Raw genomic sequence first — 17129 nt, forward strand, 5'->3', positions numbered from 1 at the left:
ATGCAGCAGATTATGCAACTTATACTTATTAAAACTTTACTTATCCAGTGAAGACACCTTTTTAATAGGGCTAAGATCGCGTGAGTCATCGGATCACTGACTGGAGCTACCGTCTGTCATTACCTCAGACCGGGTGTGCAGGGTCCTAGCCAACAGAGTCTGTATTGTAGCGGTTATGTAGGGGTTAAGACTACAGTTCTGTTGTTTTGTTTGTTTTGACTACCAAGGCTAAGATCGCGTGAGTCATCAGATCACCGATTAGAGCTACCGTCTGTCATTACCTCAGACCGGGTGTGTAGAGTCCTAGCGAACAGAGTCTCTATTGTAGAGGTTATGTAGGGGTTAAGACTACAGTTCTGTTGTTTTGTTTGTTTTGACTGCCAAGGCTAAGATCGCGTGAGTCATCAGGTCACCGACTAGAGCTACCGTCTGTCATTACCTCAGACCGGGTGTGTAGAGTCCTAGCGAACAGTCTGTATTGTATAGGTTATGTAGGGGTTAAGACTACAGTTCTGTTGTTTTGTTTGTTTTGACTGCCAAGGCTAAGATCGCGTGAGTCATCAGATCACCGACTATAGCTACCGTCTGTCATTACCTTAGACCGGGTGTGGAGGGGCCATGTTCGTGAAGTTAACTCCGCCCAATCTGGTTCCGCCTAATAATTATTTATTGTTTTCTTTAGGTTCGTATTAACTAATGCAATTTTTTGGCTCTGGGAGGTAATATTGGCGAGCAACTGCAATTTCTTCAGTAAATCATGTCATGTGTAAACCATTTCCAAAATGGTGCAGCCTTCATTCAACATTTGATTGTGTCTTCTCTTTTTTTAATACAAGATTGCAAACACCATATAAAAATTTGTTCTGGATGTTATAATTTAGAAACCCTCTAATGTTGTTTATTAATTTAATCTTATTTAATATGATTTATTCTATAATAGGTAATAAAGCTAAGAAATTATCAATTGGAAAATTGTGTATAACCAACCACACATGAACAGATATGTGCAAAATAGAATAAAAAGGATTTGTATAGCAATCTATTGGGTTTGAATAAGGTTTTCACAATATAACCTAAATTTCATCCGAAACTAATCACAAAAATTAATTAAAACTTTAATGGAAAACAAAAATGTTAATATACCATTTGTAAGCGATAGTTTTTACACATGTAAGTAACGGACAGACAGAAGACCTTTGTCACTTACAGAATTAAAAGATAGCAAATACAATATACATTGTCACATGTGCCTGACAGGAACCTAGTGTTAGGTATCTTGATTTAGAACCCTAGGACATATTGCATGCTGAAATATAAAATGCAAAAATGCAATTGGTTTCATTATTACAGGTGATGATCTCATGTAGGTTATCAAACTCAAATGCTACGTAGACTTGTTCTTGAGACAATCTTTTTGTTTCAGTTCCTGAATGAAGATCTAGTCTTTGAAGAACCCGCCAGTCCTCCCAGATGGAGGAGAGAAACAAACACAAGAACAGTTTATAACCAAGAAATTAACTCCTTAGATAGTCCGTTATTACAAGACTCTAGTTATAGTGATAGTGAGTCGGGGTTGTGGAACAGTGCAAAAAGAGTTTTACATAGAGTGAGAAGGGGTTTGTTTGACTGGTTCGACTCTTCCAAGGAATCAACCACCACCACGATAGACAGTGCTGCTGCTACAAGTAGTAAAGAGTTTACATCAGAACCAGAAACCTCACATACGTAAGTATTTGTTTATTCGTCTTATATTATCTAATACCCACAAATTATATAATAGTTTATCACTATGGTGGCACAATTATAAATTGTGCATAATTACGAGTATGAAAATTAATTCATGCAGTTTCTCACCGCACGATATCTCAAAAATTAACTGATCAATAGAGTTGAACTTTTTTTGCATGAATCTTCACTTCTATATAGGCAACATGGAGGTTGATGATTGTGTATGTTATTCTATGGGATGTGCCTGAGCGTTAGTGAATATTTTACATTGGTGTTATGGGTAACCATTATGGCAACAAGAATAAATAGCAGAATAAATAAATTTAAAAACAACTGAGTACAGTCATACAAGATTTTAACATGTGACATTTATGTTCAGAAGTACAACAAAATATATATTAGAGTGGAAATCCAATATTAGAAGTCAGTTCAGACTTGATTTCAGTGCACTATTGGTGTTCTCTATCTAGCACACCAGAAATTTTATTATTTGAAACCTTACACTTCTAGAAACCTAACTTAATGAATAAAAATCTGAATGTGGGAAGATATCTAGAGAAAGGTTTGATCTGTTGACTTAAAATTTTGTATGAAACTTACTTTCTACACAAAGAAGAATAAGTGCATGTCCAACCATGGAATTTGGTTAAGCATAATTTTTGTGTCAATTTATTTTTTTGTATGATCTTCTGTCTGTCTATCTGTCCGAAGGACATCTCAAGAATGAAATGAGCTATAGATATCGAAACTTTTAATGCAGCGTCAGCAAAGCCTCCTGTTACACAGGGATGTGGGGTGTGATGTACTCATACCTTGAAATATTTTCATACAAGTTTTATTATTTTAATGTCAATTAAATGTGAGTCACTAATCAAGAAGGTATTCAAGGTAGTAATGTATTCATTATTTTTATAATGGTTATAGCCATTGACAAATCCTGGATTTTACAGACAGGACTCAAACTCATGTTCATATCAGGGGATAGAGATAGTGCAACTTCTGTTTCCAACACTGTGTTATGTATAAACACTTTATAATTGTTTCGAAAATGAGATAATTAACATGATTGGATTAAAAATTAAAGTATCTTGAATATTAGTAGTAGTGTAGTAACTTATTATATCATTATAATATGTTATTGGTATATTTTACTGTATGATGGTTCTGTTTCAAGAACGAAATAAAAAATGCCTTTATTGAAGAGGCGGAGTTAGGGCTACTAAGCCCTCTCTACCACTCAACCTCATATTATATAAATTAAATTTATAATAGTTTGATACAATTTCGGTAAATTATTAAATTATAATTTAAATATAAAATTTCTTAACCTACACAAAATTAAATGAGCTTAAAGTAAAAATCTACATATTAAAATGAATTCAAAACTTAATATACAAAATAATATATATATATATATATATATATATATATATATATATATATATATATATATATATATATATATAAAAACCTTCAAGGGCCGGTTACAATGCCCTGATATTTTTAACAATAGCTTAATAATGAGTTCATAAGACATGTCTAAAATGTTGGTAACATTTGCTTATTACATTTTTACATTTGAATTGAGCTCACATATATGGAATGAAAGCTCCAAAATTGGTCCATTAGAATTGTTTTTATCTTGAATAATCTTGAAATTTAAAATGCATACTCATGTGTAAAGAAAAAAGCTTATAAAATATTTATTTTTAAAATTAGATATTTTCACTAATAATCTGAATCTTTAATATTTTCATACATAATCTATGAAATAATTGACATAGATCTCAAACTAATGGTTAATTAAAAAAGCTCTTGGTCAAACATTTTGGTACAACTACTGCTATATTTAATAAATACACCTTTGTTAATCAGAATTCAATTAAAATAATATTTACTCTTTTAATATCTACACTTTTAATCTCAACCCTGTGACAGAACATTAGCCATAAATACCTATGCTAAATAAATGGGATCAGATCGTCCAATAATAAGATCACTTCAATAACAAGGCTCACAACATAGATTTGAAAATTATATGTATCCTGAGACTTTGCTCATTGGATATAAATAGGACGAAAATAAGGAGCTTACAAAGCTGCACATTATAACTAGCATTTACAAGTTTTAATTTACAATTCAGTAGTACTTCTAAGGAGTGCTTAGTGGTTTAACTGTGTCGTATCACATTTTATGATTACCACCACCATGTACAAGAACTCCTTCACATAGCAGAATGAGCCAATCAAATTTTGCCTTAAATCTCCAGTCATAAACATAAAGAGTTTATTATTGGAATTATATAATAATAACTCAAAATTCCTAATCTGTCTGCTACTTGTCATGGCGGGATTGATTTAGCAGCAAATTCAGCATCATGTGTACGTGCTTTGAGCTTAGATACTGACTTGTATGATAGGTGTGATTTATATTTATAAATTTAATTGTTCTTAAAATATAATTATTAATATTGAGCAGAAACAAAATTGTTGTTACCTTAAACTAATTGCCTCTTTAGTTAATATTTCTGTTTCTTACGATTCGGAAAGAAGGACAAGAAGCTGAGGAAATCTATCATTGCATCTAACAGGACTTTTGCACAGCTTTCGGGATGATAGGATATTCAGAGTAGATAATGGTGGGATCTCATCTTACGTTCACGTTGAGGAGGGAAAGGACACTATGTCTCAGTCATGGTACCTTCAAAAAAGGAGAAACTAGCCTCTGTCCTAGCCCCTTCCAGTTAGAATGGGAAGAGGACAGCATTCTCTCTTGTTCAGGGAGTTATTTCACCATGGGAGTTAAACACCATTAACACTAAGGGAGTTATTCCACCATGACTCCACCATGGGAGTTTAACACCATTAACACTAAGGGAGTTATTCCACCATGACTCCACCATGGGAGTTAAACACCATTAACACTAAGGGAGTTATTCCACCATGACTCCACCATGGGAGTTAAACACCATTAACACTAAGGGAGTTATTCCACCATGACTCCACCATGGGAGTTAAACACCATTAACACTAAGGGAGTTAAACACCATTAACACTAAGGGAGTTAAACACCATTAACACTAAGGGAGTTATTCCAGGGTTCATTCCATAAGTCACAATCTGTGTAATAGTAAACTAGCTCTACCAGTTATCTGTTCCCAATATCTCGACATTTGCAGTTAATGATGCTCCAAAACATCTATTGGGTTGCCTAGATGTAAGTGACACTGATTAAGCAGTATCAAGTTTACTCTCGGGCTAAAAAGTATAGATACTAGAGTTTGAACATTAAGCACAAACAAACTAGTGGTAGAGCTACAATTACAGAGGGTGACATTAAAATTTAGCATGTTTATATCTTTTTTTAAACATATAAAACAATATTTTTATATCAGTAAGAACAAAGAAATGTGCCAATTTTTGGAACTTTTAAACCTTTGAAAATTCATAAATGGTAAACTTGTGATTTGTGGTTTTGTTAAAGTACTATCTTAACTTTTAATTTTTACTTTGGTTAAAAAAAATTGGCAGTGGTTACCTTATGGAGCTCCTAAAGTAATTCTCTTGGGAGTCTAAATTTGTAAACCACTATTTAAAAACCTTTAATTTTTAAGTTAGATTTAATTGAGCAGGTTCTTTTAATTTATCGTGACTGGCCCCTGCTCATAGAACATGCAAACCACCAGACTGCCCAGGGCAATGCTGCCACAATTACAAATTCAAAAACATTACACTTTTACTGTTATATAACAATATTGTCTTAATCGGATCACTAGTTTGCGAGATATGAACTTTCAAGTTGCAGTTTGGTTAAAGAGTGATAAAATCAGGTACCTTTTTTATTTCTACCAATATCAAACTTGAAATTATTGGTTATAAATAATTTGCTGTATAAATCTAAACGCAGAAACAAACTAGCTAAATTTTAATGTAACCTTCGTAATTGTAGCTCTGCTAGTTACTTTGTGGTCAACTTTCAAACTCGATTATCATACATTTTTACTCGAGAATAGGTTTAACTAACAGGTATAAAACAGCCAGAAGTGTCTAATGGGAAATAATAATATCTTAGATGCCTTAGAGTGTAGGAAACACTAGACCAATAAGAATCACGTTTAGGAGTTTTCTTAGGTGTGCTGCTTGTTGCGGTCGGAGGGTGTGTTAGAGTGATTGAATGTCTTCTTGTTCTTCATTTTGAATTTTTCTTGTATTTATCACAATATATATATATATATATATATATATATATATATATTTATTTATTTTCGTCCTATTTATATCCAATGAGCAAAGTCTCAGGATACATATAATTTTCAAATCTATGTTGTGAGCCTTGTTATTGAAGTGATCTTATTATTGGACGATCTGATCCCATTTATTTAGCATAGTTATTTATGGCTAATGTTCTGTCACAGGGTTGAGATTAAAAGAGTAGATATTAAAAGAGTAGATATTATTTTAATTCAATTCTGATTAACAAAGGTGTATTTATTAATTATAGTAGTAGTTGTACCAAAATGTTTGACCAAGAGCTTTTTTAATTAACCATTAGTTTGAGATCTCTGTCAATTATTTCATAGATTATGTATGAAAATATTAAAGAGTCAGATTATTAATGAAAATATCTACTTTAAAAATAAATACTTCATAAGCTTTTTTCTTTACACATGAGTATGCATTTTAAATTTCAAGATTATTCAAGATAAAAACAATTCTAATGGACCAATTTTGGAGCTTTCATTCCATATATGTGGGCTCAATTCAAATGTAAAAATGTAATAAGCAAATGTTACCAACATTTTAGACATGTCTTATGAACTCATTATTAAGCTATTGTTAAAAATATCAGGGCATTGTAACCGGCCCTTGAAGGTTTTTGCCCCGAAAAGGAAGACAATGGGTATCTGGTTAGTAATGTACAATACCCATATCTCAGATAAGTGAGGATTACTGGAATAACCCCCTGCAGCCATTTTAAATCATGATGTATCCATAAAAAAATCCATAAAATTTTGTACTCCAAAGAAATATATGTTTGGGAACTTTTTATCGACACATTTGCATTGTCAGTTAAAGTTTATTAAACACTAATGTACTGATGGCGAGAGAAAAGAAGAGACCTGGCCCGTGCCGGCGCACAGCTGTGTACTAGTGAGTTGCCGCGTGGTAATTTCAGGCGCTTCGCCCCACAGCCAATCCTGCGAATTGTTTATCATAGCAATGGAACAGTGAAACAATAATGGAATTACGAAACAAGGCGCGGCAACATACTAGTAGTAGCGCCTGCAAATTTCAGATAGGCCAGAATCCAGGTCTCTTCTTTTCTCTCGCGATCAGTAATGCATGTGCTTAGTGGTTTTTCTCTGTCTAGTAGGTATCATGTTGTTTTTCGTTCGCCTTGAATGTAATAAACTAAGTCCATGAAATTTTTAATTTAGACAATTGACTGGTTTGTGTGTGATAGAAACATTAATATCTAAAGGTATTTTTATGTATACAGTTAGGACATATAGTTAAACTTTTGTTAGACTCTAATCAGGAAAATTCCTGTACAACTATGATTACGTTCACACCGTGTAGTACTTTGCAACAGTTTTCACCGACTACATTGTACGTTTCAGCAATTTTGTATTAATTAATATGAGCCCATATTGTATTACAGATCATTCAGAGAAACCAGAAGTACGGATGATTTCAATAGGACAACTCAGCACGTTGAGTATTTATCATCCTTAGTGACTGATGATGATGATTTTGATATTGGGGGAACTTCTGGTGATTCATCAGGGGACTTAGAAACTGATCTGGGAACAGGAGATTTTCTGCCTGGCATTCCTTCTACATCTTCTCCATACCAAAGAGGTAAAATAAAAATCAACAATTTTATTTGATTTAGTTCTATTTTTAATAAAAAAAGGTAATTTGTAATTTAAGTTATTGTTGTATAGAATTTGACATACTGTAAATGTCATTTAATATATCCAACACTTAAAAACTTTGTTATAACATAACATTCTCACCAGTTTTATATGTAGCTTTAAGAAGAAGCATCAGCCATAGAAATCTTGGTTTCTTGTAGAAATTTAAATGCTATGTTAATTGAGATTTGTATTAGACAATTCGTTATTATGAATAATTTAAATCTGAAACATGTTCAGTGCTTGGTCTGAGGTTTAACATAGTCATTGTCATTAAGCAAAGTTGTTATAGATGAACAAAAATCATGTATTATATTTATCTATATAACATAATGATGAAGTGTACTAATACTGCTTTTTTCAACTAAGTACAGGGCCACCAGTTGCATAACAACTTTCAAATTCTGATTACAGTTTATATCTTTTAATTTTATTCCATGACTTTTTACCATTTAATTGTACCAAAACATTATTATGAGAAACAATGTTCTTTAATTTGGTTAAAGCATTAAGAGTTTTTGCAGGGCATTCATTTAAACCTTTTTTCACAGCTGTTGCTTGCAAATGTCCTTAAACATTCTTATTTAGTGAATTGCTAAACTATTCACCTGGCTCAGGAGGGACTTAAAAAAGTGATGGGAGATAAAAAATCCTCCTCCCCTTAGAATCTGCCTAGATTCTAAGACAAAAATCTATTTATAGTAAAACATAATTTAAAATTAACAGATCTATGAGATTTAAAGAAAATTTAAGTTTTTCCAGGTTTTGTAAGTGATATAAACCTTAACATTCAAACAATTTTCACCTTTACAAGTAGGGTATATGGTCGAAAATTTGTTCAACTCTGATCAGGAGAATTCCTGCAAAATTGATTGCAAAGGCATAAAGTACTTTGCTTTTCAACCAAAGTAAGCTTCCCAGATCTATGTTTTTGTATATTTTATTGTTTTGGGCAACAAAGCAAACTGAACAAGGCATCAGAAATAATTCATTTGAACAAGACATGGTTTACATTTGTAAAATTTGAAGTAAGAGTCAGTTGCAGGATTGTTTGACTTTGCAAAGCCTGTTACTGGATGAACAAGCTTCCAATAGTCATATTTATCCGTTTAATATTGTTGACATTACCAGTTGAGAATAGAACTGACTTTAAGTAACAATGAATTGCATGCTCATGTTTGGTTAGTACCGGTATTAAACTTGTACCTTAAGTAACTCTATCTACTACTACATTTTTGGGTGAATAATTTTGTTAATTACCTGAATTGTTCAGGATACACTGTCATGGCTTGTGTTGTTGATTGTTCCAGTATACCACCGAGTAACCATATCTGTTCATGAGCCATATAGAGATGAACTGGCAGATCGCAACAGTGACTCATTCAAAGAATTCTCTGATCAATTTTCCCAAGCTGTGGACAATTTGCTTGAGAATGACCCGAGGATTTCAGGCACTCAAAAATCTGGTGTCATCAATATTGAAAGGTTAGATTTATTTTTAAATTCAATTGGTTTATTAAACTTCTGTGTGTTATTAGATTTTTAATAAATATAAACAGAAAAAGTCGTAAGTATTGTAAATAGCCAAAAATCAATGTTTCTGTTTTAATAAAAATATTCGTTTGGTTTTCACATTCCAGGAAATTTTTACAACATGGGTAGCAGTGATTTTCCTATCATTCCTTTAATTTCTAAGTATAATTTTTCTTTACATTGCTCTGGAATTATAAAAATAATATTCTCGGCACCATCCTTCAAAAAGTTGAAACTGTTAACTCTGCCATGCCTCTATATCCTCTAAATGTGTCCAAGACAAATTACATGTGAGGTATTCATACCTAAGCGACTAGAGGCAGAGATGAGTAGTCTATGAACATTTGTCCTCACACCATTCATTTTTTCCAACAAATTCCTAAATTCTATAAATAGTGCCCAAATACCCAAGTGGTTAAAAATTTGTTTAAAACTCTTTAGTGTCGCTTACATTTTTATAATGTTAATGAGTTACTGGTATATGACTGGGAGACCATATTGTAGGATTGTAGGTCCATGCTCAATTTTGGTGGTTGCTATCATTTTTCTGCAGGATTGGAAAGTTAGTCCACAACGTCCCTGTGAACTACCGATCCTACTTTCCAAAACTGACCTGTGTTTTTGTACTTAAACTCATTTATTTAACGATATTGCAGTTTTTAAAAAATTTGAAAGTTGTATTGTGAGCTACTTTCTAAAGTCAAGGTAGGACAAGCAAATAAACGAACTGAAATTAGTTAAATATTTATATCTCCAAAACGGTGTACTTATATTACAAATTTGTGTGTATTTTTAATGCTAAAGAAAACAAATAAAATTTTGAATTAAACCCTCATAGCTCTTAAACTAACAATGCATATATAGTTGAATACAGAATAAAAAATACATTAAAATATATCAAATACAAATTACACGTCATTGACTGAGTGCCATAAATTTAGACAAATTTTCCATTTAATACTTTTTCAATACTACAAATCGTATTTTTGGACCTTGTTTTCTATTTCTGAATCGCTTATGGTTGTTATTGTATATATTGACAATTAATGTATTGTTATACTATATATAAACATAAGTTGTTTTATCTTGTACTGTATAACCTTTCATATTTTTAATAAATTTATTTTTAAAATTCTGATTTTTGTTTTTATGTTTACGAGTTGCATTTGCTGATAATATTTACTGTGGTAAGATATTTATATTACGGTTTTTAATCAAATATCTTCGGGCATAAGGTCTTTTAAAATTAAACCAATATTTTGCACAATGTCCAATATGCAATATCTATACGTTACTTTAACATACTTCGGACCATTTATTTATATTTTGTTCATGATTTATTATTTTACTTCATAACATTTCTTATTTATGTGTTGTAAACATATATTTCGTATTCAAGTACATTTATTTTCTGTTTAAGTGCCGTTAGAACCGTTACAAGTTATTGTATTCTTTTGTTTGCAGAAATGATGACATACCTTGGATGTTAGTAGTTTTGGACATCTCCTCAGAGGGTTTCAACAAGCCTGAAGAGGTTGAGCATGTGTTGCGAGATCATGTGGAAAAGTTTAGAAGGATTGGATCATATGCTGTCAGTCCAGACCACTTTGATTTCCGTAATTTTGGACGTAAGTTACTTTATCATTATCAAAATTTATTTGAATTTGATAATTAAGGTTTTCTGAATAATATTATTTTGGTTTTATAATAAATATTTATTTTGGTTTTTATCAGTGAGCTGATGCTTGTTAAGAGTGTTTGGTTTGATTGGTTTTAACTTCTTTTAGTTTAATTTTTTGTTATCAAAACATTAAGTGGTTATCTTAGATGAAATCTGTTTGGATATTATAGTATTTTTGTTGTAAAATATAAATTCTTCATAATCAATCATTGCCAAAGTTTTTAAAATTGTTGTTTCAATTTTAATAAAAAATTGAGATATAAAAAAATAAAAACTAAACCAGTTTTGTACTGTGTATATCTTCTTGTATTACTTCAACTATTCCACTCTCATAATGACTTATTAGTAGGCTAAACAACACAGTCTTAAAGAAAGTATAATAATATATTTCTTAAATATTGTTTATGTAAATAGCCTTGCTTGATGTTAAGGAGGTTACTAAACAATAATTAAGCCAAGTAACAATCTATATGACGTAACGATGTAACGATGTTCTTGCAGATATGCAATCACTGGCAGTGAGTAGTTCAGAAGTCACTGTATGAGCTGGCTCTACTGATGTCACCTTAAGATTTGTCCCTTATGAACCAATGCTAAATGATAAACAATTTTACTCCTTAATGTTTTATTGAATTTGTAAGGTGTCTAATTTTAACCCTCCATCTACCAGTAGAATAATTCTAAACTATTTTTTTTTTGCATATTTTTTATAATAGTAACAATAGGGCCTTTGCACTAATACTGTTATATTCAGTATCAGTTTCAATTATATAAAATATTCATAAAAGTATGCTTTGCGACAATAAATATTTCAACCTTTTGTATTACCATTGAGGTGTATAATCATACAATAATTATGCAGTGGTATTAAGACTTTTTAAAATTTTTCAAGTACTATTTTAGAATTTTGGAAATGTTTGTACTGGTAAAAGTTAATGTTTGTTGAGAATATACATTTTGAACAGCTACCTTTCCAAGATCAACCACTTGATGTTTTGGAGTTATTTTTAGTTTGCAAACCCATTTGCTTAGTTTTTGAGTTTGCACTGATTGGTGTAGCCCGTGAAGAGCCCGTTTACCCAGAATACCCTGAGAGGACTAGGGAATGTGCACCAGGGGAGATCCAATGCTTAACATTCTCTGGAGACCAATGCCTGAGCATGGAAGCTCGCTGCAATCGAACAGTGGAATGTCAGGATAGATCAGACGAGGAAGGCTGCCCAAGAAATCTGTTTGTAGAAGGTATTTAATATCAACTGTTTTATACCGGTGCTTAGAAAACAAAATAGATCTTTGTACTTGGTCCTCACAATTACTAAGATTCATTGATATTGTGGTATTAAGTAGCAATTAAATGTTATTTGTTTTGTTACAATTTTTTATTGAATAGGTAAATTTTATGTTAATATAAATACTAATTCAAATGCTATGGGTATACAGATGTTTCCTTGTTTAAAGAAGCATACATTTTAAATAAATAAATACAACATTACATCAAATTTTGTGTTATCAAAAATACAAGTCGTGTTTGCCATGATTTGTTACCAAAAATATTTGTTTTATAGTGGTTAATATTACTGACCGAGGTGTTAAAAATTGGTTAAATTTAGTTCACTAACCATTAGTACAGAGTATTATTGAAATATAAGTTTACCTGTACTTCACAAGAATTTATATGAAAATTTGTGCTTGTGAAGTTCTATTGTGTAATTAATTATTAAAAAATCAAGTTTACCTTGATTGTTATACATACCATTACATATTGTTATACAGGGTGAACCAGACTGGTTACTAGAACAATATGGTTTGCATTATTCCAAACTAAAGGTAGAAAAAAAACACAATTTTATTTTTTGTATTCAAACTTTCACTTTATCTCAAGCAGTTTTCGTTCTGTAAGCAAAAATAACATTGTCTTTACAACCTTTGATTTGGGGGTAATACAAACAACACGGTTGTATTTAATATTTTTTAGTTATACACATTTTAAAATGTTCAAAATGTAAATAATTTTTAAAGTTAAAATTATTTAAGAACTGAACTTTTTTAGTTATTTTTTGGAAGAGTAGGTCCTCAGCTATTTTGCGTAACATTTGGAGTTCCATAAGTTGTTCAATGACGTAACAATAAAAACCTCCTAAAGCTTTATTTTAGATTTTTAACACCCTGTACATTTACAAGAAAATTGGCATTTTTTTAATGATCTGTGTCAAGAGACCTTTAACCACACACTCCACCTTTACATTTAAAAATGTTGAGAAAACAATTCCTCACCTCCCAAAATACCTCTTACAGATATTTTTCAAAATAATTTTATTGTATTATTTGGCGAAGAAATAAGGATGTAAATTTGAAACAGAGGTTTTATCTTCCCTTGTTATACCGCTACTTTCAGTGGCCCAGTAGACTGGTTCACCCTATATATATATATTAAAAATCTGAAATTACGGCTATGAGTGAACTCTTGATTGCATCAGTAGTACAGCCAGGTAGAAAATTTAACGCCTGGCTGTACTACTGATGCGATCAAGAGTATACTCATAGCCGTAATTTCAGATATTGAATTGGGGTTCTGGGATGTTTGGAATAAAGTTAAAGGTAATCCGAGGGTACTCTTCCAGAAAATATTAGAAAGATTAGCACTAACTATTTAGTTTTTAAGGTTTTTTTCTCTGAGTCATCTTTTATCGTGTCAGCAAAATAAAGCAAACGTCATACAAAAACCTTTATACAACTTTAACTTATTGTCATCTCGAGTTATTTGTACACAAAATTAAGTGCTCTCTTTTGGTTGTAATCTAATGTATCAATTACTTAAGAGGTGTCTCTCCCAACACTAATTTTGATAGCCAAAAGAATTAACAAGGCCAATCTCTCATGGCCAGTCGTATTCCATTTCAACCATCAGAAGCAAGATGCTGCTGGATACTGCTGAGTTCATTGTAATTATAAAAAGCACATGGTGATATTTCAAAGCTAGAGGAAATACATTTTGTGTAGACCTTGCAAAAAAAGTATTAGTCCTTTTTTTTGAATATTTTGGTATTTAGACTCTTTTCAGTTCAGACAAAAAAATTCATTGTTGAAAGGGTCACTCAAACCTTTTACATCAACATCACTTCCACTTAAAACTTTGTTTAAATGGTACTGTGTGATCTGTTCTATGAATTCAAATGGATCTTTTACTTTCTCCCCCAATTTCGCGTGGAATTTTGCCTTTTCTTGGCAACTATAAATCCGCAATTACCAGATATTTCTGTGCTAAATGTTAAATACCCTTTGTTTTAAGGATTTTTGATAGTAAGTCAAACTGTGTTGCATTGGAACCCTTATGGACCAAAAAACTGGGGTTTGTGCTTTTTGCAAGTGAAGCTTAAAATCCTACCCATTGTTGATTATTCTTTTCATCTGCTCTATAAAAATAAAGATATGAAATTAATTACAACACACAACAAAATGTTATCATTTATATCTACTTGATATATATAGTATACTGTATTTAAAGCCAAAAAACTAATTTAAACAATTAGGTTAACTCATTTTTAATTATCAACAAAGATAATATAAGTAAAATGTAATTTATCATAAGAAATCAATTAATTAATATTGAATTCATATCAGATATATCTTATTCTAAATATTGAATTTATAACAAGAAATGTTATACTTCCTGGCCAGTCTTTCAGGTTGCCACCAGTGGTGCTTCATCACACAAAAAACTGGAGCTGCAATTAGAAATCATTAATTTGCATGATGAACGTGTTATAATGTCAAATGTTTACCAGAACTCAACACCACCACTTCTCCCACAACCACTACAACGACTGAAGCTGCTCTACGAGAATTGACGACTGCAGGCCCTCTCCCCGGCTCGATTGACCGTTGTCGAGCGGATGACAAGGTGCGCTGCATTGATGGCTCCACTTTTATCTGTGATGACCAGAAGTGTGATGGCAGGAAGGATTGTCCAGACGGAGACGATGAAATCGGTTGTCAGATAGAAGATGGTTTGTGTTTCTCAAACTCTAGGTGGTGGTCGGTGTCGGTGTCTCTAATGTGCTTGTGTACCATTCAGTGATAACAACATCGCCTTTCAGTTCTTCTATCTCTGTTCTAATCAGCTGTAGTTAATAGCTTTATGTCCAATTTTCATCAGCACTCATCAAATTGTTAATTTTAATCTTCATAGTTTTTAGTGTCAATAATATTCATTTTCTATTCTATGAGATGGTTCTTTTTCTTATTCTCTTAATCTATAATAAAAAGTCTTACTCTTTTATTTTAAACAACTACTTAACCCAATAAATTTTATTTCTTGAGCCACTTTTGCAACAAACTAATAATACAAATAATGAATTAAAATGAATGTATTAAATACTAATAAAAGTATCAGGATTATTAGAACTATGTATTATTTTATCCAAATGGGTTATAGTTGGGTTGACTTTTTCCTGACATCATCATTGCCTTTTTGCTTCTCTCTTCTCAAGCCCAATTAAAAAGACATACCAAATCTTTGAAACCCCAGACCAATACCAACTCCCAACCCCTATTAAACCAGTCTCTGCGACATTTCAGTGGAAAACCCTTATGAGCTGCTAATCTCAGAAGTGTATACAATCAAGGTGCATAATCTGTCTCGTGTCTTCAATTTAAAATGGACTCTATTAAACCCTCTTGATATTCCAACATATGTTTATCACCTACAAAAGACATTTTTTACATTACCAACAATATAGATGGAAATAGATAGACAATAGAATGTGAATAAACTAGGAAATAAATTAAGAAAAGCACTGGTAGGCCAATGTTGTGACCATTGAATTTTAACCTTTTTGTTTCTTTCAAGAATTTAAATAGATGGATGGATTACTCAAACCAATTCAGTCTCTGTGACTTTCTTATTTTTATTTTACCTTTAAAGTAAATATGGATACCCACTAAAAATCATAGAGTTATTTGATCCCAGTCAAGATTCTCTAAGCAGCAGAGTTATGATTTCCAAGCCCATCTTATTTAGAGCCAGCTGTAGAGAAATTACCTTGAGTTTCCCTCTATAAAATGATTTTTAAACATTATTTTCTTTTGCACCGTTATATTTTTTATTGTAGTGTTTAGGGAGACGTCTCATTTAAAAATATAATTAGTATGCATCCAAATTCATTTTTTATTATGTAAAATTTGTATTATGTTTCTTTGGGTCCTTCAGTACTCCTTTGTATTGGTTTATTTCTTTTTGTTTTACCCTTAGCTCCAAGACAACCAGGTTCTACTAAATGTTCATACACAATGAAAATAAGACATTATTAAGTCATGTCATTTATTGGCACACAACATTTATACATAATGACAATTTTAATAAAAAAAACAGGTGCCTCATTATAATATAAACTTACCAACTAAGTAAAACAATTTTAACGATTAAAAAATACTCTTTAAATAATAATAAACAAACCATTAAAATATTTTCATGTTTTGAAAAATTTTTCTGAATCTTAAACATATTCATATATTGAGTAATAGGCCTTGTCAAGGTTATTTTTTAAACAATGTGGTAAAGAATTGAAAAGCTTAATTCCTACATAAAATGGTGTTTTGCTCGAATAATTTTGTCCTATGACATAGAATTGGAAATAGATCTCTATTTCCTGTATGATAACAGTGGGGAATGTATTATAACTATGGTTTTTAATCCTAATAATATTATAAATGTGAAAATTCTTTTGTTTGTTAGTTTTCCTTTCACATGTAAACCATCAAATTGATTGTACTGAAATTTTACATATTTTACATTCTTATAGTCAAATTATGGACATTCTAAATGTAAATAAATTGAACATAGTGGTTAAATTAATTAAACATATGGTTGTGCTGTCATAAAACAATGTTTACATAGAACAGTTGATTCCATTTGACAGGCTTTTTCAATTAATATTTTACAATTTTAGTGACCAAAATGTTTTGCTACTTTAACCCTTTGCGCTTGAAAGGCCAACAGCACTGGCCAGGCCAAGGGTGCAGACTGCTCACGTTAGTTTTGCCGTAGTTTGTCCTTGCAACTCGTATAGCCAGTACAGATTTCATTGACAGTTCAGCGGCCATATTTGTTGTTTACCTCCTTAGATCGGAATTATTTTTCAATATCCTCCCCGTTATTTGCATAGTAATTAAAAATGTTTAAAGAAGAAGTGAAAATTAATTTTAAGTATGTTTTTAATGAATTTTTCTAATGCAAAGATAAACATACATTTGGGAAATTTAACTCTTATA

The 17129-nt window shown here is 31.5% G+C and overlaps 1 protein-coding gene across 28 annotated transcripts in view; it reads left to right on the top strand.

Moving 5' to 3' along the window:
• The window catches only part of LOC124360280 (basement membrane-specific heparan sulfate proteoglycan core protein), a 528539-nt gene that overhangs the window by 148862 nt on the left and 362548 nt on the right, over nucleotides 1-17129 (top strand). For 25 of the 28 annotated variants that reach the window (XM_046813745.1, XM_046813754.1, XM_046813763.1 and 22 more), the window contains exons 3-8: nucleotides 1424-1725; nucleotides 7390-7589; nucleotides 8956-9130; nucleotides 10643-10806; nucleotides 11919-12101; nucleotides 14645-14866. In XM_046813745.1, the coding sequence (XP_046669701.1) occupies nucleotides 1424-1725; nucleotides 7390-7589; nucleotides 8956-9130; nucleotides 10643-10806; nucleotides 11919-12101; nucleotides 14645-14866 (1246 nt within the window). The remainder of the gene's footprint in view (nucleotides 1-1423; nucleotides 1726-7389; nucleotides 7590-8955; nucleotides 9131-10642; nucleotides 10807-11918; nucleotides 12102-14644; nucleotides 14867-17129) is intronic. The other 3 variants (XM_046813756.1, XM_046813755.1, XM_046813768.1) reach the window with 3 other exon arrangements.

Source organism: Homalodisca vitripennis, chromosome 4 (genome assembly GCF_021130785.1).
Source record: "Homalodisca vitripennis isolate AUS2020 chromosome 4, UT_GWSS_2.1, whole genome shotgun sequence".
NCBI lineage: Eukaryota > Metazoa > Arthropoda > Insecta > Hemiptera > Cicadellidae > Homalodisca > Homalodisca vitripennis.